The sequence below is a fragment of the Coenobita brevimanus genome, chromosome 78 (genome assembly GCF_032717465.1).
Source record: "Coenobita brevimanus isolate Jiangsu-jjx chromosome 78, ASM3271746v2, whole genome shotgun sequence".
In the NCBI taxonomy this organism is placed as follows: Eukaryota; Metazoa; Arthropoda; class Malacostraca; order Decapoda; family Coenobitidae; genus Coenobita; species Coenobita brevimanus.
The window spans coordinates 47795213-47822087 of record NC_137031.1 but is presented as its reverse complement, the minus strand read 5'-3'; the positions used below and the strand labels follow the sequence as shown (position 1 = coordinate 47822087).

The following is a 26875-nucleotide window of genomic DNA, read 5'->3' as shown; positions in this document are numbered from 1 at the left end:
CATCAGGCCTGATAACTCTTGGGGGTCTGTATGGGGTTGGAAGGGTAGTGAGGGACAAGGAGGGAGGGATACTGTGGGGTTTTGGGGGGAGGGGGGGGGACGAGGCTAGCAGGGAGGGATGAGGGGCAAGTGAGGGTGGGAAGGAACGCAGATGGTGGTGGGAGGAGAGATGCAGGTGCATGGAGGGGTGGGAGAGTGATGGGGGACAAGGAGGGAGTGAGGGAGTGGAGTAGAGGGTGGCATGGAAGCAGCCGATAGAGGGAGTGCCTCCCCACCACCTAGGTTGGTCCGATCCCCCCTCACGCCACATCAGGGACAAGTTCTCATTGGCCTGAAGCCATGTACATCATAATCGGGGTGGAGCAAGCGCTCCGCAGTTTTTTACAGGCCCCGCTCAACTGATGCGATTAGGCATTTTGGCATAAAACTCAAATCGCATCAACTGATGCGATTAGGACTTTAGGGGTTAAGAAGTAGGGGTTCCTTCACAGCTTACAATGTCACCAACCAGGAGAAAACTCATCATCCAAGAGCACAACTAAAGTTGTAATTTTATGTCAATGTTCCTTGTCAGTTTAGACTGATGGCATTGTGACATGAGTACTACTGGTATATATCTGGACCTAACACAATTGGTTTCCAGCCTTATGTGCTCAGTGTGGCCACAATGCAATCAATGATCTTCAGGGAACAATGCACATTGTGGAACCCGTCTTCAAAGAACTAGGGACTAATTGAGGGCACACACACTCATAACAACTGAGGACTAAAGCTACCAATTCTGAAGACTCGTGGGTATCTTTCATGGAATCCTGCTACGCATAACCTAGTGTGACAGTGGTCTCCATTTTAGAGTGACTGACAGATGATACACAAACTGGGAACCAGACTTCTTGTGTCAGGGAGTGTGCAGTCAAAAATGGCCAATCCAGATGAAGACAGGGCTGACCTTCGCATTATCATGACCAATTTACTAATATAAATGAAATGACTGAAAAACACCAGACAAGACAGACTTTTGGCCATGAAGACATCAACCACATTTTGGAATGAAGAGCTAGCCTAGCACCTCTGACCTTATTGCAATGTTGTTAAATTTGTACAACGTAGTGGCACCGGTCAATACGGCTACAACAGACAATAGCTCTACTTCTGTGTTTTCCTGTTCCTGATCCCTCCCATGCCATCTATAATAACCGGGAAAGAGAACTAGTATGAAAATGATTAGCTACATACACTGGTTACACGCATACCAGTATGGTTCAGATTACACAGTCAAACTGAGACAGAAGGAAAAGGAATGAACAGTTTCAAATGAAAAAAATAAAAATGAATAATTAATATTTCACGGTAAGCAAATAATACCGTACTATTTGCAATACCAATGAATATGAGCAGATGTCCAGTTTTGTGAATTTTGTCAGCACCAAAACTAGATGCAACTACTGTTAAGAGCTATGGTAAGTTGTAAATGATGGTTGCTGAGAGAAGGCAGCTTATTATGTAGCCTAATGGGTAAGAAAGCTGTGATGGACTTGAAATATCCAACACTGTATTTTATCATACCCAATCAGACCTGAAAGACAAAACAAGTTTAAATCCATTCCCATTACCAACATTCAAGAATCAATTAACAATGACAAAAAAAAAAAATAAATAAATAAAATAATAATAATAATAATAAAGAATAATGTTCCTGCACAGTACCTTTGTGTTGATGAAATCACATGCACGATCTTTGAGTGTCTTAAGGGTGAGCTGGGAAGCATTAACTGTAGCGGTATCCCGGACCAGCCCGTGCTGCAGGGAAAAGCTGATATCTGCCCCTGTCACCTCCATCTGAAACCACACATCCAAGTTTTATCATTCAACAGAGTCTACACATAAAGTATTATAGTTGTACACCATAATGTGCAGAATGCATTTTCATAATTTAGACAAAGCTACAATCTGGCTTCTGAATTCATATCCTCCATGTGGTATGGTAGCTAGCCTTAAAAAAAAAAAAAAAATCCTTCATACATTATCATTAAGGTAATTTTTCACTCCACAACAATGTCAGATAATATATATTTTAATAACAAAAGAAATGACAAAAAGAAATAACGTCTAATAACAGAATAAAGTTCACTTTACTACATAAAGACAGGCCAACTAAGACAGTAAAATGAACTACTAAAGTTTACAGCACTTAAGAAAACCCTGAAGTGCCAACAGAAAGCGTGATACAGAGAACCAAACTGAGGGATGATGTGAAATTGAATATATTGGAAAACTCTGAGAAATTTGTGCTATATACAAAGAAAGGAAATACGGTACTGAAAGATATCCGGAAGCATATGAACCCAAACAATGAAGACTTTGCACAGCCAGCTAAAAATTTAATTAGTTACTTTAAGACTGAATAAACGGAAGGCAATGATTGATTATGTGTGTGTGGATGACAGGACGAGAAGGTGTGTAATAGATGCAAGAGTATATAGAGGTTGGAGAAGTGAACTTTATAACCACCACTTGGTGGTGGTCAGAATCGAGGTCCGAATGAAATGGAGAAACAGAAGAAGAGAAGGACGGGAGGAAGTAGTTCATACAAGGAGAGTAGAAAGGAAAAAGGGCAGATTATAAGAGGGAAGTGGAGGAGCGATTCAGTAAATATGGATTAGAGCAGATGGGGACATGGAAGTGAGAGAGGGCAGTATTTGGAAACTCCCTGTACTGTTGTTTGCAGATGATACTGTGTTGTTAAATGAAGACAAAGGGAAGATGCAAGGCTTGGTGGATGAGTTTGGGAATGTGTGTAAGAACTGGAATCTAAAGGTGAATGTACGGAAGAGTAAAGTTATGGTCTTCGAGAGATGTGAAGTCAGTGAATGTACAGTGAGGTTGAATGAGGAGGAAATGGAAAATGTGAGTGCATTTAAGTACTTGGGTAGTGTGATGAGTAAGGATGGAAGTTTAGAGGATGAAGTGCTTGAATGGGTACAACAAGGAAGAAAGGTTGCTTTTCCTTAAAAGCAGTGATAAGAAACAGGGAAGTGAGCATGGAAGTGAAAAGTTACTACATGACAGTATTGTGATACCAACTCTAACATACAGAAGTGAAGCTTGGACCTTGCTGGGGGGACACAAGAGAGCAGTGGAAATGAGTTATTTGAGAGAAGCATGTGGAGTCACATGGAGAGACATACTGGCAAATAAGGAAGTGAAGGAGCATTGTGGTGTGGATGTGGATGTGATAGTATGTGTTAGGAGAAATACAATGAGGTGGTTTGGCCATGTGGAGAGGATGGAGAGTGAGAGACTGACTAGGTGAGTGTATGTGAGTCAGGTGGAGGGGGGGAGAGGGAGGGGAAGGCCAAGGATGAGATGGAGGGATGGAGTGGAGAGGTATATGAGACAGGGGTGTGTGAGCTGGGAGCAGGGCAGTGAAATGGCAGGGGACAGGGCGACATGGAGGTGATTTCTTTGTGGCCACCCCTTACGGGATTAAGGTATCTGGCAATAGATAGATCAACAGATAGGTAGACAGAAGATGGTGTGACTTCATTTTTTTCTTTTTTAACTCTATCTGACAAGTGCAGAGTTAACTGACCCAGTCCTCCCTCTTGCATATTAATTAATCCATCCAACCATCATCCAATCCTTCATTGCCCCATGAGGAGTGTAGGAGCCGGGAGCTAGGCAAGTTGGTCCTGACATTTAAGATGCGAATCACCAGCCTCATTCATCCCTGAGTGGCATTATGTGAGCAATACACCCCAACCATCCCTTGGATATAAACCTTCACCAGCTCAATCTGATTGGAATGGCATAATTACCCATTAAACCAAGATATTAATACACTGATAATACAAATACCTGCAACAAACTGCCTTAAAATAATCTTGTGGAAAAAAAAAAAAAAAAAAAGCTGAACTGCAAAGCCATACGGTATGTAATCACTGAATTACTTTATCATCAGACGAACGGTATGGCAAAAACTAAAGAATAATGAATGTATCATCATCATCATCATCCAATTCTGTGTTGCCTCATGAGAAGAATAGGAGCCAGGGGCTAGGCAAGTTGGTCCTGACATTTAAGATGACAGCGATCAGCCTCAAGCATCCCTGAGTGGCATTACGTGAGCAATAAACCCCAACCACCCCTTGGATATAAACCTGCACAGGCTCAATCCGACTGAAGTGCCATAATTACCCACTAAACCACCAGACGCCATAATTTGGTTATGTGGGTACCACCCAGCGTATTACCGTACCGTAAATGGTTTTCTGATATTTAGGAAACCATTTGGCTCGTCACTCAGTACAGAGAAGTCGCCCATAGACCAATGGAAGAGGAAAGAATGAAGGAAAGAAAGACAGAAGAGGAAGAAAGGAAAAGAGGAGATGGCAGGCACCTGAGAACAGCACTACATTGGGTGAGTGGATGGTGGGTGCCCCCACCTTGGGGGGCTATGTTTATGATGGAAGAGTTGAGAGGTAGGATGGGACTGGAGTGAATTGTTGTGATGAGGAAAGGTAGACTAAGATGGTCTGGGCATGTGGAGAGGATGGGGGATGATAACTGGGTGCAGAAGTGAGAAGTGTTAATGTTGAGGTTATGGTAGTGAGAAACAGATTGAAAAAGACCTTGGATGAGGTCATTGAGTGTGACCTCAGGGTTATGGGACTGAATAAGGAAGCTGCTAGAGATCGAGCAGCATGGAGAGCCGCCATTAGGTGACCCAGGCCGACTCATGTAGGTGACCAAGGCCAACTCATGCACGCATGTTGGAGCCTTCAAAAATGAAAACGAAAGTTACCAGTATTGTATATAACTTTCCTGCAAGCCGAATTAAATATTAATGCAAAAAACTTCTCATAAAAATGTTTGCAACTAGCTAATTATTTACAGGTATTGTATACCCAATACTGTGCATTTGCTGTAGTGATGACAGTAAAGAAAAGTGTTTCTTGCACCAGATCTGTAACTAATCTCGGAAGGCTGTATGTGCACACTGACGGTAGAACTAAGAGCTCCTGCATGACTGCTGAGGCTTTTTGTGAGCTGGCAATAGTTGCATCTAAGAGAAAGCCCCACTACTGTACAATGAGGGTTTACTGTATATATATATTGGTATGGGAAACTATAGTGGACAACCTCTGAGCTGTTTCTAACACATGAATCACTGGGTGGTGTTTTTTCGTAGTCCTCTCTCACGTTTACAAGACTGTTGTCCTCTATAGCAGGAACATTCTCATTAAAGATTCAATTCCAATACACATATCTGTTCTAAAAATAATTTCTTTAACCAAACAAGGTAAGCACTATTAAAATCATGTGACATAAAAGACGGTGTTAAGCCCCAGTCACACTGCAGGTACGACTTGTCGCAAACCTGAAAATCGTGAAACCAGTCGCCGACCATGGAGGTCTCCGAGCAGTCGTGCCACCGATCGGCTAACTGTGGTCGTCCAGTGTCCGTCCAGTGGGCAGCCGAATGGCGACCATGGCCAGGTACACACAGGTCAAGACACCGACGGGTGTCCAGCCGGTCGACGGCAGGCCGCTGACAAACGGCGACCGGTCCATGTCCTGTTGCAGTTTAGACCGCAACCACTAGACCGACACCAGCCGCGGATTGGCCGGCGGCTGGTCTCTCTCCAGCCCACCACCTGTCGCTCGACCAATCGCTGGCTGGACGGCGGCCAGACTTCAACCACCACCCCGGACAGGAGGCTTGTGGACGGCGGCTGCCACAGTCCAGTCGTCGCCTTGACGGTTTGTGGACAGCCACCACACAGAGCGGGCGACAACCAGCCTCCATCTGGATGGCAATCACCGCTTAAAAATCAGGTGTAGCCGACCAGTCGCAGTCCATAAGCCGGCCAGACGCAGTCCAGCCACCCACTGGGCGGCTTCCGTGCCACATCATCAGTGGTCGCGGGGAGGTTTTTCGTGCAGCAAGAAAAACCTCATGACGATTTTTTGGTCGCAATGGTGGCCTGCAGCTAGACCGAGACATATAAAGACCAGTCGTAAACCTCACCAAAACTACCCACGACTTGCAGGTTGCGGGTGGTTTGCAATAAGTTGTACCTGCAGTGTGACTGGGGCCTTAGGAGTCTTTTTTTTCTAGTCTTAGATGATATCAGTAACCAATGCTTTGCAATCTGATAAGGTGGTCAGAAACTGTCCCTGGCAAATCTATGGATAACACATGGTACCAGTAAAAACAGAAAATTTCTTTCTTGAAGCAAAGTTAAGTTTTGACATGGTAATCTACGTACAGGTGAGTACTGAGTGCACCTACAGGGCAGTGAGTGTGTAACTGTTTTCAGAACAGATACTAGTACCACATACAGGGTCTACCTGTAGCCAGATGCCATAGCCCCATATGGGGTGACTATTTGTCTCAGAGTTATGGTTACCATGGTGGTTTTACAGGGAGGGGCACTAGCCCTCCGCCAACCCACTTGCTGACATATCATAGGAAACACGTGCAGGATGGTTAGGCTATATGATTACCACCCAGCACTGTAAATGGATTCCTGGCTTACAGGAAACCATTAGGCCTGTCACTCTATGTAAAGCCTCCAGAAAAGGAAGGAAGAGTATGGTAGCTAATTAAAAGTGACAGGAAAGGTGGGAGAAATAGGGAATTAGAGGGGCAGACACAGAAAATGAATGATGAAGGTGAAGGGAGAAGGAGGCAGCCCTACATCCAGTGAGTGGATGATGCGCTGGGGTCAAATAATTTAACGTACCGTACCCTAAATATGTCTGCCAAAATAAGGGGGGCACTCAGATGTGGGCAGGTGAATGAATATTGCATCTAATGCAAGAAAACTGTATGTGATGGCAAGAAAAAACAGCAAAGACATCATTTTACAAGTCGTGATACAGTTATGATGGAAGTGAAACACCACGTATCCCAATAATGTCATTATATACTGTACTTCTAAAATTGTAATCCCAATCAAATGCAGGTAGGCTAGGGCTATGAAGATCAAGAGGAATGAGGATTAAAAAAAAAAAAAAAAAAAAAATCCATGCCAACTTTCAAAAAATATAACACAAAATACTGGAATACTAAGAAAACAGAAAATGTGGGCGAAGTTTTGTTACTGAAAACTGACCATCCGAGTCACTGCCTCAAAAAACATGAAATTCTTTGGATCCTCTAGGTCCTAGAGGATCCAAAGTAGGTCAAAGTAGGCCTATTATGTGTACAACCATTCTTTAATTGCCCCAGGGTATATCAGACTCCCTCATGTAACTTATGTTCGTTCTTTTTTGAAGGCCCCAACATGCTTGCAGGTGTAGGCCTTGGTCACCTAATGGCAGCTCTCCATGCTGCTTGATCTCTGGCAGCTTCCCTAGTCAGTCCCTTATCCCCAAGGTCACACTCAATGACCTTGTCCCAGGTCTTTTTCAGTCTACCTCTTGCAACCCTACCCCAAACATTAACATTTCTCGCTTTCTGCACCCAATTAAAATACTGGGTACTGTATCATCCCCCATCCTCTCCACATGCCCAAACCATCTCGATCTGCCTCTCCTCATCACAACACCAATACATTTCAATCTCAACCTACCCCTCACAAATAAAAATCCATACCTCTGGAAGTACAGTACAGAAGATACACTGAATCCAAAAAGCTCTTGAGTATCAGCATCAAGGGTTCTGACAGCTAGACAAGAACAGGACGGGGCTGTGTGCAGGAGAGGGAATGGGATGGGAAAGTGTTAATGAAAGCTGCAAAACTAAATGAAACTTTGTGAGATGGTATAAATATTTATGGACTTAATAAAATAAACCTGACTGGATCTAACTTAACCAGGAAAGCTATACAAAATTCTCCTGTCCAAAACACGGCGTCCACTGGACCTAAACTTGGCATTCTTAAGCCAGGGATGTCTTCCAAAATAACGCAGCTTTGCCTATACGACTGGTGCTTTAATGTTTGGAGAAACTGGCAAATCATCTTTATGGACAGCAATGGAACTACCTAAGAAATATATACTGTATGGTTACTAAGAAAGAGGACTTGGCTATAGTATTTTCTAACCTTGGTATCCTTCAACCTTAAGCCTGACTTTTTTCACAACTAACTTTAGTATCTTTTGGCACTAACTTTGGGATATACAGTATCATATATTATTAAAATATTCATTTCTTAAATTAATTTTTTATATGTTGGCCCAATTTCTTAATTCTAAGGTTTCCTTCATTTCTATATGTTATGCCATTAAGCCTAACTATACTTTCTTCTTATTAAGTGTTAACTCCACATTTTACAGCTTCAAAGCATTCCCCCCACACCATATGGAGCATAAGACTGGTGGATTATTAGGATATGCTCTGTCTTGGCGACCATCATCCACTCAATGTAGTGCTGCCTACTTCTTCCTTAGCCTTTATCATTCTTTTTCTGTGCCTAGCCTCCTTTCTTCCTATTTTTCCCATCTTTCCTGTCACTTCTTATTGCTTTTCTTTCCTTTACAGGTGGCTTTACATTGAGTGACAAGCCAAATGGTTTCCTGTAAGCCAAGAAACCATTTACAACACAGGGTGGTAACCATATAACCAAACCATATGTGCTCCCTACGTGTCAGCAAGTGAGTTGGTGAGGGTTAGTGCCCCTCCCCGTAAAACAAATAACTCAAAGTCAAACGGTCACCCCTTACGGGATTATGGTGTCTGACAATAGATATAGATAGATAGTCTGTCTATGGGTGACTCTACACTGTGTGATAAGCCAAGTGGTTTCCTGTGCACCAGGAAACCAATAACTATGCTGGGTGGTAATCATATCACCAAACTATGGTGTGTGGTAGTTTAGTGGGGAATTAAGGTGCTCCAATCGTACTGAGCCGGCGCAGGTTTATATTCAAGGAATGGTTGGGGTTTATTGGTCATGTAATGCCACTCATAACATATCTGTGTTTGCAGGAAGAACTACAAAGAAAGAAAGACTGCATTCTCACTTATTCATCCTACAGAAAATGGATACAGCGTGTAATAATTTCTTTATGTACTGTACGGTACCTAGAATTTATACAGTATACAGTACTGTAGAAGGAACTGCTTTTTTCATCTTTCCTGTAAAAGCAAACCATACCAGTGATGGAAAATGGGTCACACATTTGTTAGTGAATCTCACCTGAGCACGATAATTTAATTATGCAAAACTGTGCTATGCATTTTTTTTTTTTTTTTTTATGAGGATTTATGGTGGAAGCAAAAAAAAGACACAGGTGGCTTTACATTGAGTGACAAGCCAAATGGTTTCCTGTAAGCCAAGAAACCATTTACAACGCTGGGTGGTTACCATATAACCAACCCATACGTGCTCCCTACATGTCAGCAAGTGGGTTGGTGGAGGGTTAGTGCCCCTCCCTGTAAAATAAGTAACTCAAAGTCAAGTGGCCACCCCTTACGGGATTATGGCGTCTGGCAATAGATAGATAGATAGAAAAAAAAGAAACATTACAAAAATTGTTCAAACTGCAGTTATAGAGTATTTGAAACAAGTATGGTACAAAAGTACAAGACATGCTGGACCATGAGGGTGCAACTGACTAAATACGGTAGCTAGGTTGCCCTACCAGTAGGAGATATTTCCATATCAAACATCGCTAACAGTTTTAAATGACATACTTGATATAACACTGTCTAATGCCAACAATTCTGGTCAGATTACGAGAGGAACTTCACAATGAAGGGGTAAGAAATGATCTCTAGTAATATTAAGCATCAAGTAAACTGTAGCTACTTTGAAACATCCTGTTCTGTTGTTTGCAGATGATATAGTACTGTTAAGTGAGGACAAAGGGGAACTGCAAGGCTTGGTGAATGAGTTTGGGAGTGTGTAAGAAACAGAATCTAAAGGTGATGTAGGAAAGAGTAAGGCTGTGGTCTCTGAGAGAAATGAAGTCACTGAATATGCAGTGAGGTTGAATGGTAAGGAAATGCAAAATATGAGTGCATTTAAGTACTTATGCAGTGTGATGAGTAAGGATAAAAGTATAGAGGATGAAGTCCATGAAACAGTACAACAGGGAAGAAAGGTTGCTGGTTCTTTGAAAACCGCAATACTGGTAAGGAAGAGGAAAGTGAGCATGGAAGTAAAAAACACGCTGCATGATAGTATTGTGATACCAACTCTAATGTATGGAAGCGACGCTTGGACCTTGTTGGCAGGACACAAGTCAAGAGAGAGAGCCGTGGAAATGAGCTGAGCAAAGCATGTGGAATTACATGGTGAGACAGACTGACAAACGACGAAGTGAAGGTGAGTTGTGGTGTGGATTTGATAGTAAGTGTTAGGAGGGACTTTGGCCACATGGAGAAGATGGAGAGTGAGAGACTAATGTGGAGAGTGTGTGAGTGAGGTGGAGACCAAGGTTGAGATGGAGGGATGGAGTGGAGAAGTATATGAAAGAATATGAGACAGGGGGGTGTGAGCTGGAGGGAATGCAGCAAAATGGCTGGGGACAAGGCGACATGGAGGTTGCTTGTTTGTGGCCACCCCTTATACGATTAAACTGTCTGGCTATTGATAGACAGACTGACTTTCCATCTATCTAAAGTCAGGAGCCATAATCCCATAAAGGGTGGCCATCTGACTATGAGTTATACAGTTGTTTTATGGGGAAGGGCACTAACCCTCTGCCAACCCACTTGTTGACATATAGGGAACACTTATGGTTGGTTATATGGTTACCACCCAGTGCTGTAAATGGTTTCCTGGCTTGAAGGAAACCATTTGGCTTGTCATTCAATGTATAGACACCTGAAAAGGAAAGAACAGTAATAAAAAGTGACAGGAAAGCTGGGAAAAACAGGAAGAAAGGAGGGCAGACGAAGAAAAAGAATGATAACGGTTAAGGAAGAACTAGGCACCGCTACATCAAGTGGACAATGGTCACCGCTACCTACCACCAACTGTAATGTACTTTATTCTGGCTAATGCCAGGCGATTTCAGCCAGCTTAGGTGTGATCCCATAAGATATAAGAGTTGATTACAACAGAAAACTTATGAATTTTCTGAGTTAATTTACACATGAAATTTTTTTTACTGAAATTCACAAATAGTACAATATTTCCCTAAGTACCTGTGTTCATACATGCATGGTCAAGATGGGATGTGCCCTGAACCAAAAGGTCAAAATAGAGAAGCTTGCCTTATACTGGACTGACAGGCTGATGAGTGATTAACTATTGCACAGTCTTAAGTTTACAATGACCTTGAATCAGAACCATTACAATGGACCTTTAGCCTACACACTGCAAATGCCACAACAATTCTGGAGCCAGCTCACATCTTACAATTCTTTATTTATCAGTCACTTGAATACACTGGAATTTTTATTTATAAAAGCTATAACAGCAGATATACTGTGAAGATGCATGCATAAACTGTGTGTATAGTGCATTTCATTCTCTCTCCCAGTGAGAAACTTTCACAAGGCCAACAGGTGACCCCTCCATCCGCCCTCTTCTAGCTACCTCCAGCAGTGTCCCCTCAAGCAAGCAGGTGGAGAGAGAGGCAAGCCGTGCTGGACAGGTGAGCCCCAGGTGAAGGAAAGCAACACCTGTGGCTCGCTGAAGTCTAGGCTACCCACTCCGCCGTTTTTTAAACCACCACCAACATCGGGCCCCCAACTTTTCTGGCATAAAACATCTCCCACCTACCAACTTTATCTCATGGCGGTACTTCACATGGGGACACTCTGGCACTCATTCCTGGAGTAATGAAAATTGGATTATCCTGTAATTTAAGGAGTTATGAGGCCCAGCATGGTAGCCTTAGCGCTCAGTTCGAAATGTGTGTCACAGGCAATTTCCCAAGAGAAACTGGTACGTCTAACCACAAAAAGATCCAGACTATATTATACGAGCCTTGAACTCTAAATAGGCTTTACCTTGGACAAGGAGGCTTGCTATGGACTTCTTGCAACTCTAAAACCGCGTTATCCGATTATTTTAGTAATTTAATAAACACATCGCACTCCCGGATCACTATACGGTACACGTCAAGCGACACCTACACTGACACTGACAAGAAATCTGTTTCTCGCACCTGCGTACCAAGGGTCTGGGAAGCCACCAGGAGAACAAGCTAGCATCGCACTCTTAGGACTCAGGATGCTTCAAGTACGTTTAAAACTTTCACTAGCTGTACTAAACTCTGTTATCAATGTACTTCGTGTTGCTTATTTAATGAACTCGCTCGACGTCTGGTTGCCATAATATTAAAGAAAACTGATTTTAAAGTCATAAAATTATGAGGGATTGTGAGATACAGAATACGCTAGCCTGTTTAAACCAGCTTATATGAAAGTGGTTCGTAAATGTTCCAAACGTAAGTTGTATTCGGTTGTATAGCTTGCCTTTCAGTGTATTTAATTCGTCATACATATTACATGTATTTCTTTGCATAACTATGCCCCTGAGAACGGCTTTGGAGGTATGTGGAAATACTCTGGCCATGGCTCTTCGCCCATTCCCGCTGTCCTGCCCGCCATATTACCACTCCCAGTACTCACTATACCACTATGTGGCAGTGCGAAAAGGGAAATTAAAGATTGTAGCGAATATTTTATATGTAATTGTTATGCTAGGTGTTTTTAGGCCAACTTCTCCTCCTAGAAACACCGCTATAGAGCCGGGACCTCTTTCGAAACCGGAGCTAGAACACACGAGAAGAGCAGGACAAAAACTCTGGACAACAACCTTAAACGAGTATTACCTCAACTACAACTCCCAGTATACAATATGTATGTTAAGTTATACACAGTACGCAATTCAATATTGACATGATAACAGCGAGCAGTGACACGATACCCCAAGAAGGCGACAACAGAGTGTTAGATGTAGCGTACGGGATATCGGTACTATATGGGCACAAGTCCCGGTGTCGTATGCACGGAGTAACTTATGCTGCCACGCGCCCCTACTCCCCCGAACCGACCCGACCCGTCCACTTCAGCCCAGGCGCACTACCCTCTCTCCAGCCCGGCCTGCGTCAGAATCGGGGTAGAGCTGAACCTTATGCTCCATACAGCCCCTTGGAGACAGCCTCCATTTTAGAGACGGCCTCCAGCCGCTCCACCAAAGAGACGGTCTCAAGCTGCTCCACCAAAGAGATGGCCTCTAGCCGTTCCACCCATACTACCCGCAGGGTCAGTGACGGTCCTGATGGACACGACACAGGCGACGGCCTCCTGCCTCTCTATGCCCACATGTCGCCCTCCCGCGTCTACCTACCGTAGTACCAGTCCCCAGCCAGGGAGTCCACTGCTAGCAGCCTGGTGGCAGGGCCCTGTACTGTCCCCAGGGCTGTTTTCCTTGCAGCCGGCCCCTGAGGAGGATCTGCCCCTGACGGTCCCCTCCCCGGAACGATGCCGCAGTCCCCTCCTGATGGCGGAGTACCCCGACGGCGCCCCTGGCTCCCTGGGGCGAGACCCGCCACACCCCCGGCCGAGGCGATCTGGATCCTCCACCCAGCAGCTCAGAAAGCATCTGGAGGAGCTCCTTGGCCCCTACCCCACCAGTCAGTCCTCTGCCCCCAGGCACCAGCACCCGGGGTCTTGGAAGTCCAGAAGAAGGCAGCGGAGGCTGTCTGCCTGGTGGGGTGAGAGATGTTCAGGTAATGGGTGGGCAGGGTGGGAGTGGTGCAGGACTCGGCCTCCTCCATCTCTCCTACCATTAATTCCTTAAGTAGCGTGAGGGTGGTGGTGGAGATGTTGGCTACTCTGACTGCTGCGATGTGGGTGGGGATGAAGGTAGGGTACAGCAGACAGGCCGAGAGGGTCCCGAGCGGTAGGGTGGGGGAGAACAGGACGGAGGCGCCAGTAGGCCTGTTCAGATGTAGCCAAGCCTCGTGCTGGGAAGGGATTGTTAGGGCGGAGGCAATGGTCGCTGGGAAGGTGGGGTGTGGGATGTGGACTGGAGAGGGAGGGAGGGGGCAGTGGGGAGGAGGGGGGGTCTGCACATGCACTGGGGCTGGGGAGGTCTGGGGACTTCTGGAACTGAAGCCGTCACTTGTGGCAATCAATATTCATGTGTAACTTCTGCAGGAGGTCCAGTCCCAGATAACCATCATATGCATGGCAGGTCGAGTCATATACTGTACAATGAACTTGTGCCGAGTAGAGGCTTGTTGGTGGGTGTCGGTGCATAGGGCCCAGGTTTCCCCATGGACCGGCAGGGGGCCATCCCCTGCATCGACGAGATGAGCTGACATAGGGAAAAGCGGGCCAAAAGCTGACTTATGGCGGGAGTAAAAATGACTATAGGGGCAGGATCTGCCCGCTCCCAGTAACCTCACTTTTATCCCGTTCAGTCTCATCTTATCGTAGACTGGGGGGCGATATTTCTGAGAGGTGGTCCCCGCCACCGTGGGGAGGTGCAGGGTGGGCCTAAAAATCCAGCTGCTGCGGGATCCTTTCTTCCTCTGGCTCAGTTTCCCCAGGGTCAGTGTCCCCAGTTGGTGCAGCATCGTCCTCGGGGCCCCCGTTATATATCTAGGGAGAACACTTTTTGTCACCCTTGAGTGACTGGTCTGAGCCAGGCAGCCTTTAGTTGTTCTCTGATGTCATGGAGTGGACATCTGTGGCTGCAGGCGGAGAATCCCCATAGGTTAATGGAAATTAAATACTGGTTCTCCTTGGGGTTGGGGCACTTGTTGATGGGGTGAGCCCTGGGTAGGTTGGGTGTTGGCGTGGGTTGAGGGTGGTTGCGGTTTGTTGTGTGGTGCTGGTCTTTGGGTGGTGAATTTACTGATGATGTTGATCTGTTGCGAGGTGGAGCGGCAGGTTAGGAGGCATCGTATGAGCTGGATATCTTAATCTTGGTCTCCTATAGGTTCATGTATTGTAAAATGTTCCTTGACCATGCTGGAGAGAACTCTTAGCAGTGTGTTGAATGTGTGTTGTTCCTGGGTTACTACATCAGTTTCCGGCTATGTGGCAGTGACGAGTCGCCTGGCCTGGATGAGTGTGTCATCCAGGTTTCCGTCATAGGTTAAGCTGTTGAGTTGCGAGAGTGCCACAACTCTTCCTAGTGATGGCATGATGGCTTGGATCACTATTTTGGTAAAATTTGCCCACATCAGCTCCGGGACAATCTTGGGTGCAATACTGGCCACTGCTTTTCCCAAGAGGGGAAGGGTGACTGCTATTTTCTGTTTGTCATCCTCAAACTCTATATCTAGCAGTGGTATGATTACAGATAGGTATGTGTGCATGTCATATTGTTCCTGGTCGAATTTAGGTAATTGCACATGTCGTTTTGTTGTCATTTTTGCTGTTGTCCCTGTTTTGCTTCTCCCTGTATTCTGCCCAGGTCAAGAACCACCGCTGGCCACCAGTGTTATGCTAGGTGTTTTTAGGCCGACTTCTCGTCCTAGAAACACCAGCTATAGAGCCGGGGTCCTCTTTCAAGACCGGAGCTAGAGCACACAACGAGAAGAGCAGGACATAAAAACTCTGGACAACAACCTTACACGTTGACTAAGAGGGTGTATGTAGGTGAGGTGGAGGGAGGGAGAGGGAGGGGTAGACTGAGGATGAGGTGAAGAGATGGAGTTGAGAGGTATATGAGGGAGTGGGGAGTGAGTTGGGGGGAGAGTGGTCAAATTGTTGGTGAGATGGCAACTTGGAGGCGTTTTATCTGCGGCCACCCTTTGCGGGATTGAGGTGTCGGGCTGTAGGTAGATAGATAGATAGATTTAGAAAATAAAGACAGTGAAGTTAAGAAGCCTGTGTTTATCTTTGCCTCAGCTGATCTTGTGTGCTGTACACTGAAAGGCTGACCATAGGAAGGACAATTCACTAGGCAACATCCTTCCTATGCTGAAGTACTGCTGTTGGAGCCTGTGGCAGTGTGGGATGGGGTCATAACAATATGGAGGGGATGATGAGAGGAGTAAAAACATGGGTAATGGATAGAGGGATGACATTGCTAATGACTGCTGATAGATGGAATACCTTAAATTTGATGTATGCTGATGATGCAGTACTACGTGCAAATACTGGACAAGGGCTTAGTAGACTACTGCAGAATTTTGTAGATGTCTGTGAGCGTTGTGCCTTGAGAGCAAATGCAGAAAACAGTAAAGTGATGATTATTGAGAGAAAGTGACTCCCAGTGTGATGTTACAGTGAATGGAGAGAGACTGGAAGTAGTGAGGGTGTTCAAATAGCCTACCTGGGTACAGTGATAGAAAAAAGGAAAATGTGCAAAAGAAGTGGAAAGTAGAATGACACAAGGAAGGAAAGTAGCTGGTGATATGAAGGCCCCGATATGAAACATAAGGTTGAGTGTTGCAACAACACGAGGCTTACATGAAGGAGTGTTATTGCCAGCTTTAACATACAGGTATGAGACTGTAGTGTGGCATGAAAATGAGAAATCGAGAGTAAAAGCAGTGGAGATGGGACTGATGAGGAACGTATGCAGAGTACAGAGAGCGGATAGGATAGGAAATAATGTGATTCATGAAAGATGTGAAGTGAGGAAGTCTGAGGACACCAGAACCAAAGAGAGCATACCTCGTACTGAGATGGTATGGCCATATGGAGAGAGTGATTGACAACAGGGGCGAAAGAAGTATATTTGAGCAAATATGAAGGAGAGAGGAGGTGAGGTAGGCCAAAAAGAAGATGGAGAGATATGGTGGATAAGTGTGTGAGGGAAAGAGGTATGGAAATTGGTGAGGAGTAGGGAATGATGAGAGATCGAGCTGGCTGGATAAATTTTGTGCAGAGAAGTGCATGACCTGGGATTTGGTACCTTTTTTTATTGTGACAGCGTTCAGACTGACTATCAGATAGGTATACACGAAGCTACAGTACGTGGTGAAACCTTTTGTCGTATCGGATGAAGCCAGGATTCCATGGTCTTGAATGATGAGTGAATGGAAATGTGGCCCATTGACCTGCTCAAACTTCAGCTGTCTGGATGCTGCTACTCCTCACCCCGCCCTAGGGTGAGAAAGGAGGTCCATATGATGATGGTGATGGTGATATTCATCAAGCCTGCCCCATTCATGGTCCAAAACCAGTCTTCCTCATGTCATCTGTCTTGCCTTACCTGACTGGACAACTGCTTTCTCATCCTCTGTGACTCCTGCTTTGTCCCTGTCTAGCACTGGCAACTGTAGTTTCCAGAACTGCCTGATCCCATGTGAACTGCAGTTTGTTTTGTACCTATAGTTATCAGCGTTTTGTTCCTTAATACTTCTATGATGCTTATACTCAAAATATCTTTGGGACACAGATGCCATTTGCATATAAAGATGATTCTATCTATCTATGGCCAGTTGCCTTAATCCCATTAGAGGTGGCCACAAACAAATCACCTCAATGTCTCCCTGTCCCCTGCCACTTCACTGCTCTCCTCCAACTCACAGCCTCCTCTCCCATATACCTCCACTCCATCCCTCCATCTCATCCTCCATTTCTCCTTCCCTCTCCCACCCTCCACCTCACTCACATACACTCTCCTCGTTGGTCACTCACTCGCCATCCTCTCCACATGGGCTGACCATCTCAATGTATTTCTCCCAACACTTTCTATTACATCCACATCTACACCACAATGCTTCTTCACTTCCTCATCTGTCAGTCTGTCTCTCCATGTAACTCAATGTTTTCCTCTTAAATAACTCATTTCCACTGCCCTCACTCTTTGACTTGTGTCACTTCAGCAAGATGTATGGCAAAATGATAATGCAGAGCACTCTAATTTATAAAAACCTTGCCATCTTTATTTACTATTCCAAAAGCAGATCATTCTGAATGTTAATTTACAATATTCTTTATAAACATGTCCTAGTTTTGAAAAATATTTTAATTGAGGCCAAGATGAAAATATCTTAAATAAGTACAGTACAGCAGTTTGAAAATGCTACCTGAAGGAAAGTCATGTAACTTCAGGAACATTCTTCTCGCATTTTACTAGCTTCCATCTGGCCTTCAGACTAAAAGGTCATTCACTGGGTCACATTAAAGCCAGGTTACATGCTAATAATAAATTAGGCAGCTCAGTTGACTCACTTGATACACCTGCAGTCAAGTGTTGCATTGTTCTTAGAAAAAGAGTACAAAAGGCATGCTGGACTAGTAAATAACACCCTTAAAAATGTATTAAGTAACTCCATAAAATACCCATATTCTTGAATGCCATTTGCTACTCTACAGCAAGATACCTATAGAAATATTTTCAATAATGTATCTTAAATATTCTAAAATCATCCTAGCTGACTGAAATTTCGTAATATACTACCAGTACAGTATACATATACTGTATATACTGTATATATACACCACGATAATTATCACTGTAAATAATTTTACTTCCTGGTTCCTGGTTGGTCAATCTAATATGCTTTTACTTAATGAGTAAAAGCACTTCAATGATATCCTTACCCAAAAATACACCCCAAAATTAATTTTTCTCTTTTACCATACAGTATAAAAAAGAATATTAAAATCACACACACCTGAATGCCATTAACATCCATAATATCACATCTTTCTCACAAATCATAATTTTCAAGAAGAGAATTCGTAGGTCATATTTCATTTACGTGATTCTCAGTCCTTGGACGACGCCTTACAGAGAGGCTATTGTGTCTTTTGAAGGGCTTCTTTTCCCGCCAGAACTCTTTTCGGGCTGAACTTGAACGAAGGTCGAAGATATGCTTACACTTGTCCAGGATCTCCTGTCCCATTGTTGAATCACATTCAAACACATAATCCTTGAAGCGGTTTTCCCCTTTGCAAGTTATCTGTACTTCCATTTTTCCTGTTGGAATGAAAAAGAACCATCAGAGCTGAAAATGCATCATTATAAACAAAGTCATTAGTGCTACACTGCAGTGCTGTATATAAGTATAGTACGATCCTAAAGAGACAGAGAGACATATAATAATCATTCTTCACCAAACAAGGTTCAGATTCCAGAAATACCCAACTCACTGATGAAGTCTGGTTGTAACATGCTTGGTGAGATGAAAAACATGGTTTTACGAGGAACAACACCTAATAATTTAACTAGCCAATGGTCAGGGGCTAATTCAATATTGTACTCCTGGTTGAGAACTATTGTATCCAGGCACAATGCACAAACTATTTCTATATTTGCTGAATTGCTTTAAAATACTCCAAAGCTGAAAAAAAACGAAATTTGTGGAAGAAATTCCCTATGTTGTGAATAAAGAGCACTCCCTGGAGAAATGAGGTAAGCGACTGGTACATCAAAAATGAGCTAACACTTGCATTGAAGGCATCATGATGTATATTTTCCCTAGGTAAAGTTTTTACCACATAAGCATTATGGAAATGTTCTTAAGGGAAAAACTGCACAGAAACTCCAAGAAAAAATTTCCTTACTGCAGTTCCAAGCAACAGTGAGGTAACAACAAGAGAAGTGACCACAGACAGTCAAAGGGCACATGCCAGGCCATCTATTTCAGCCAATGAGGAGTATGCCTGCCTCAATCTCCCTCCCATATTCATACTGATTACATCATTCTCTTCCCGTTGTTAATTGTTTATCCTTTTTTTTGGGGGGTGTATGGTTTCTGCAGCTAGCAATGGCAGAAAGTGAACCAAGTGGATTTCATATTACAGTATTTTGATGTTATCATATAACTCACGGTGAATGTAACATGTTTATTATCTCTCTCTCTCTCATGACAAACCAAATTTCAACTTCACCACACATCAGCTTCAGTATACAGTCTCTTAACATGGCAAGTGCACCCGGATTTCGTATGTATCTTAATGTTATAGTGCAGGTATTATATAATACATAGTGCATATAGTGGTAGGTGGGGGCACTTACCATCCACTCACTCGATGTAGTGCTGCTCTAGGATGTCTGCCCTTTCCCCTCTTCCCTCCTTTCCTTCCTTCCTCTTCTGTCTTTACTTCATTCTTTCCTAGTCCTTCTGCCTACGGGTGACTTTACATTTCCTCTTTTGTCTTTCATTCTTTCATTCTCCCATCTTCCTTCTGCCTATGGGTGACTCTACACTGAGTGACAAGCCGAATGATTTCATGTACACCAGAAAACCATTTACTATGCTGGGTGGTAACCATATAACCAAATTATGGCACTTGGTGGTTTAGTGGGTAATTGCAGCACTCCAATCGGATTGAGCCAGAGAAGGTTTATATCCAAGGGATGGTTGGGGTTTACTGCTCATGTAATGCCACTCGGGGATGAGTGAGGCTGGTCACTCTCATCTTAAATGTCAGGACCAACCTGCCTAGCCTCGGGCTCCTACGCTCCTCATGGGGCAACATAGGATTGGATGATGGATGGATGTGAATACAACATGTTTATTCTCTCTCTCTCTCTCTCTTGTATGACAGATCATACTTTTAAACGAGCAATGATAGCAAGTGAAATACAAGAAAACAGTGGGTGATAGTTGGGAGGGAGTGCCCTGGCCCATCCAGTAAGCCTGTGAGGTAAAGTCAAGCTTCACATAGGCCCCTGTCTGATGGGTCCTCCCAAGTTCAATCACTGCTTTCTCACTTTTTACCTCTTGTTGGTTACCACATTTCCGCAGGGAGCATCTCAGTCATATTATATCTTAATGTCCACCAGCTGAAAGCAAGACCTGGCATCCTGATGCATATATATTTTCTTGCATTATTGTCATGCTGACTCTTGTTGGCAAATGCATGGTGGGAGGATTCAATGGTACAGCATTACGACTTGTCCTCTGTGGTCTTTTATTTGTAAATCAAAGTTGTGTGTGTGATCGGACTTACTCATATGTTGAAGACTCCATCCTTCACTTGTCCACTTATTTCTCGGTGTCCATTACAAATGTTACTATAATAATAATGGGATGAGGCTTTGGCACAGCTTACCCGACTTCTACCCTGTCCTTTCTTTCTGACTGAGACAAAGGAAACCTAGTTTTCCATCCATCATCCAAGCCTGACCTCATCAAAGTACAGCACTGTGGCTCTGGGCTTGGCTATTCAGTCTACATATTTAGTCCTTTCACAGTTTTGATAAGCGTTTGATGCTTATGATCTACTTATTCCCCCTCACGGTCTTCCTGGGTTACAGCAAACCAGTTAGTTATCACTAAGAGTTGTACAACCAACAGAGTAAGTTAGTTATCACTAAGAGTTGTATAACCAGCAGATAGTAAGTCAAATGGATTTCAAATGTATGCCATCTTTTATCAGTCTTTAACAATGCTTTTACTAGCATAACACTGAATCAGTACATGAGTTTTTGTGAAAAATAAAGCTGAAAACACAGAAAGAGGTGTTTCATGAAGACAATCCCAGCTACATTACCTAACCCACATCATGTCTGATAATAAATAACAAGACACTGGAAGTGAATGAATTCACTGAACTACAAACCTTTCTTCTCAGCCTTGCGGCAGCAATCAACCACCAGTTCCATATTGTAAATGACAGGACTAGGAGGGCGCAGAAAGGGACCCACTGCCCTCTGTTGCACAGGCTGAACCTCCAGTTTTTCACCAGATATACCTGAAAAATCCAAAACAGTTAACACTACACCATTAGCACATTTGCACCCAAAAGTCTTTTTTTTTTAAAGGGGGACACAACCTCCACCACTATCAGCCACACAAAAGTGCAGTGGTCATAAGGAAGCGTTCTCTAACTAGCCATCTGTCAAGGTGAGAGGAGCTGTAGCTCCTCTGTCCTCCTAACTGAAACTGTCTTTAACATTTTGTGAACTAAGGTATTGGCTGCATTGGCAGGGGGAACCACTGCAGAAATCAGTGATGACCTGAAGCAGTACAACAAAACCCCCTATTTATCATTATGTTTGGGCAACCCAGGCTCTTCATGCATCTGCCCCCTATGTATGCTCAATGCTGCTCATGAATCATCAAACCTATTTCTGTATTTAACATTACATTTTGGGGAAACATTATATTGTAGTATTGTTAGCTGCACTAGGCACCATATGGCATTCTTGCAGCCTTCTCCCTAGGGTTACCTTGGAGATACACAAGGTGTATCACAGCACTTTCTATAATTCACTTATAATATCACACATTTCACTCAGTTATGAAAATACACAAACTTCTGCACTGCTGTACACTATTTACACTTCCCCACACACCTGCTCAGTACTCATACCACTCCTGAAGGGCCTGATTGTGGAGATTCTGCCCTTGAAGTGGTAGGCTGAGGTGTGGGAGAGCGCTGGAGGAAGATACATCAGCAAGCAGGCAGCGAGAGTGTGGGAGAAACAGCTCTGCAGCGTTTTTTCCGCAGATGACCGCCAGCTTCGCGTCACTTTCCCGGTGTCCTGGGTCATCTTGCGCCTCCTCATCGCTGAAATCATCACTCTCGTAGACTGTCCCTTCCTCCTGGAGAAGTCGGAGAGCCCTCTCTGACGTCAGAGGGCAAGAGAGCTCACTCTCCATGTCCTAGCTTTTTTTCTCCTCAGAGGATGTATTCCAGCTGAGTGTACAAGAGGAGACAGTATCGTCAAGGGCACGTCCTATGGCACCATTACTAAGCCCTTTACGTGGCACTACGGGCTGAATTTTCGCGGGGGTTGATGAGGCCCTTCATGCGGTGGGACGGAATCAGACAATGTCAAGGAAGATGACATGGCTCCTCTCGCTACTACTGCCGAGCAGAAACTGAACTGCGCAACTGCAGGGTACCTGGGGGTCCTACCTACCCTGTAGGTATCACAGAAAATGGTCCCACGCTCAAACAGTGGCGGGAAGGTGAGTGCAGTATATCAAGTCAACCGGCGGCCCTCTGCGCCCTGAATCCTGTCATGCATACACGTCAGCCGGCGGATAGGGGTTAAGGCTTTCATAATTATTAATATTCATTTAAAATTATTATTATGTGTTCCATGATGGGTTAGATGTTCAATGGTAAAACAAAATATTCTTTGCTGAGTCGCATAGTTGTCCACACTGTTTTGTATCTCATCTGATGGGTGAGAATCCGTACCCCAAATAACAGTGTTCACCTCACCCATGACTAAAACACATTAATCTACGTCTAAAAACAGTTCATAAATCAACCTAAACACAAAATTTAAGTCTAAAATATCATAAAAATCAGTTAAAACAAAACAAAACCCATCATTATACCAGGATCTGGCCATCGTTAGGCAGGGTAGGTGGTATTTCTACCTCCATCGTTAAGCTGGGGTATCACTTATCGAGGTATTGTATATCGGGGTTTGCCTGTACATATCATGAAGAATAGTGTTCCTGTCCAACCCAAACCCTTGTAGGCAAGCCCAGGCCTGCAAATCTCTTCCACATTCAAGTGAACTGGGGCAGAGATAATCGTGAGCAGATCATTTACTGACTGCAAAAATATAAACAGATTGGTGCCTACAAACTGGTACCAAATAGTGTGGGGAGCCATGTTGGTAATATACTGATGAGAAGCCTACATGTGGTGCCACTGTGTGCCCTGGGTGGAGCAAAGCAACTGCAGCATCCACCCTGAAACTAAACCTCATAATTATTATTATTATTATTACACATATCTGACCAACTATCATTACTACTTCACTGGAAATCGATGCCACTAAAACTGGGTGATGAAAGTATAGCACTAGTACTTACCAAGACAAGCTTCACACTTGCTGAACTTGAGCAACCAGATAACCTTATATGAACGGTAGAGTGTTGCCTCAACAGTGCTCATGTTGTTCGGTTCCAGAAAAGCATCAATCCTCTTACCTGGGAAATAAAAGTACTACTGGAAACAGTAGAATATACCAAAAAATTATGACATGAAAAGTCCCATTAAAGAAAAAAAAAAAAAAAAAAATTGCACAGGGATACTGTTAGAGGGAGGCTTCCTCACCAACCTCCCTCCATTAAAGGCCAGCAAGTTGTTATGCACAAACACTACCCACCAATGAACATGTTCAATACCAATCTTATATTTTGCATAATGTATTTCATATTGAAAAAATGCAGGGAAATAACTTTAAAAAGGGAGGAAATGCAAAATCAAAATTTCACTTCATTTATATAGTCACTGACCTTTGGAGACACCCTAGGCTGAGAGCTTAGTGAACTGTACCCCAAAATGACAATGTTCAACCCACGTTTGGCTAAAACACATTAATCTAAATCTAAAAACACTTTACAAATAAACCTAAACACACAATTTTACTCTATAAATATCATCAAAATTGGTAAAAAAAAAAAAATCATAACCCCATCATTAAACTGGGGTGTGGCCAGCATCAGGTGGGTATGGAGCTACTTCTACTCCCATCGCTAAGCCGGGGTATCGCATCTAGGGGTATCGTATATCGAGGTATACCTGCAGTGTCACTACACATTTTACGATGGGGTTACGTCAGGTCATACCTTATCGTATACCGATTTTATCATAAATTGAGAGATTGAAACACATTATAAAAGGGGGGTTACGTCAACTCAACTTCCCAAAGTCACCTAACTGAGACCGAACTGTAAATGACAACCCACCTTCACTCCTCCCTGTGTTGGTCCAAGTCATCTCCAAGTCGTTCCCCCTGAGGCTAGGGGACAGCCTGTGCTTATGGGCACTAGTGGTCAGCCTCTGAGTCAGACAGGAACAGGTTAGGTGGAGGGGAAGCCAGCCCATACCTTCACCAACCTTAGCACTGGGGCCCAAACCTGCACCAACCATAGCACTGGGGCCTACAATGGCACTGACCTTACCACTGGGCACACAAATCCACAGTACTGTACAGTAATTCACCAAAAGAAACACTATCACACCAGTACAGGCAGAGTTACTCACGTACAGTAAATTGTTGCAACAACACAATACAGTACAGTAATCATACTTGCGTAAAGTTGGCCTGGTGCTACACGATGTCTACTGTAGTACAATGTTTGGCTGAGAGGTGACGATAACAGAGGAGCACACATGAACAAGTTGAAAAGACAGGGCTTTGAAGGGGTGGCGGGACCTGAACCATGACAATGTGCTGCATGCTGAGGCCGCCATCTTGCCTGAGACAAGCGACGGTCACCTTGCATGTGCCTGGCGCTTTCCAATGGCAAAATCGTTATAGTAGGAAATCGAATATTGGGGTGGAACTTTCTATTATCGTTGTAGTGAATTATCGTAAGCCGAATCAACGTAAAACGAGTAGTGACTGTATTTCTGTTTTCAGAGGTCCCTTCAGTCTGAAAAAAACAATAGTCCAAAAGACCCTCGGTCCCCTGCCATTCATATTACAGGACTTTTACTGTACATGGTATACAGTCATCCCTTAACATCCGCGGTTTTAACATACACGGTTTTGAATATCTGCGAATGGCTACAGAAAAAAAGAAAATCTCATTGAACTCTGCTGACACTGTAACATTATCCCAGGCACAGTTCATAGCTGTTCTAGTATAGTAATGGCATTATCCAGTGAATGAAATATACTGAAACACTCTTCCTTTTGGAGGGAGCTGGGATGAGCACAGTAGTCAGAAGAGGCCATGCAGGAGTACACTATTCATTATTTTTAACTTTTAGTGTTCTTGTATTAAATAATGTAGTTGTTTAGTGTTCTTGTATTACATAATGTGGTTGTAAACATGCACACAGGGTTTTTCTGTAGTTATATACAGTATAGGGAAATGGGGGGTCCAGAGGTGTTTTTATGGGGGGGCAGCAGACATCCACGGATTTTTAACATTCGCGGGTGTCTCTGTTACCTAACCCCCGTGGATGTTAAGGGATGAATGTACTGTACCTAAAGTAACATGGATGGGGATTTCTACCCTTTTTCCCCTTTTCGTTTCTCTTTACGACATAAAAGGAATACATGGGGAATATTCATTCTCCACTAACCCTAAAAGTAAAGCCACAATTTTATTTACAGAAACAAGCAGACAAAGTTCTTGTCACAATACATACTGTTATCTCTCACTATGGCAAACTCAGTACAGTTAATGTCAGCCAGCGTCTTTTCTGGGTCCAAGGCAACACCAGGTTCATGTTCTTTCTCCAGGTGGTAGTCCAACCCAGCATCTGAAACACCACAGTTATTGTAGCTTGATTAACAATACACAACAACAGTTAAAAAAAATGTTGCTTGAAGACCTCTCATGTGATTTCAGAAATGGACTCCCATGGGAGATGTTGTATGCTGATGACGTGGTGTTGACTGCATAGAATGAAAGGGAATGAAAAGGAAGTATAGAGATGGAATTGGGCATGAGGGTTTGAAAGTAAATGCAGATAAAACAGAAGGAATGCTATCTTGGGCTGGTGGTGATACTGTCAGGGTAGAGGGAGTGTGGCCATGTGCAGTTTGCCACAAGGTGTGGGAAGTAACTCCATCTTGTGCAATATTTGTGATAAGTGAGTGCATTAGAGATGTAGTGGTATGAGAGGCAGACTGCAAAATAATGCTGATTTCGTGTGTGCAGTGTCTCAGGGAAAGCATGTAGAAACTGTAAGGTATGTAAGGACTGATCTTGCCGGTATGTCGTTTGAGTGTGTGGAAGGGTTTTGTTGCTTGGGGGACATGTTTTTATGTGCTGGAGGTGGGGCTGGAGCTAGCTCTGTGGCTAGGGTAGGATTGTCTGGAGGAAGTTCAGGGAGCTGTTGTCTCGCCTGACAACCAAAAGGCTCTCTCTTCCTACTAAGGGATCTTTGTACGTGGCATGTGTTGGGATCGTAATGCTGTATGGTTGTGAGACCTTGGCAGTATAGGAAAAGGATATTCCTAAGCTCAAACATACAGAAATGACAATGATTAGATCGATGTACAGTGTGTCCTTGAATGCAAGGCCGGGGGAAGGGGAAAAGGGGCAGGGTTCATGACCAAAGAGTTGACAGGAACGATGGGACTGGAATGTACAGGCATTGTGATGAGCAGGG

General features: G+C 43.8%; 2 protein-coding genes across 3 annotated transcripts in view; both read right to left on the bottom strand.

The window, feature by feature from the left end:
- Positions 1-12035, bottom strand: part of PKD (serine/threonine-protein kinase D3) — a 174008-nt gene extending 161973 nt beyond the window's left edge. Inside the window, exons 1-2 of the mRNA XM_080279477.1 lie at positions 11915-12035; positions 1708-1839 (exon numbers count right to left, since the gene is read on the bottom strand). Of these exons, the coding sequence (XP_080135603.1) occupies positions 1708-1839 (132 nt within the window). The 5' untranslated portion in view covers positions 11915-12035. The remainder of the gene's footprint in view (positions 1-1707; positions 1840-11914) is intronic.
- Positions 12036-16871: 4836 nt separating this feature from the next.
- Positions 16872-26875, bottom strand: part of Sin1 (SAPK-interacting protein 1) — a 50055-nt gene continuing 40051 nt past the window's right edge. Inside the window, exons 8-12 of one of the 2 annotated variants that reach the window (XR_013898958.1) lie at positions 25907-26020; positions 23614-23730; positions 21395-21526; positions 18499-18803; positions 16872-16978 (exon numbers count right to left, since the gene is read on the bottom strand). Coding sequence is in view for 1 of the 2 variants with exons in the window: in XM_080279285.1 (XP_080135411.1) it covers positions 18571-18803; positions 21395-21526; positions 23614-23730; positions 25907-26020 (596 nt within the window). In the remaining variant the exon portion in view is untranslated. Of the gene's footprint in view, positions 16979-17757; positions 18804-21394; positions 21527-23613; positions 23731-25906; positions 26021-26875 lie in introns of those variants that run through there. The other variant, XM_080279285.1, reaches the window with a different exon arrangement.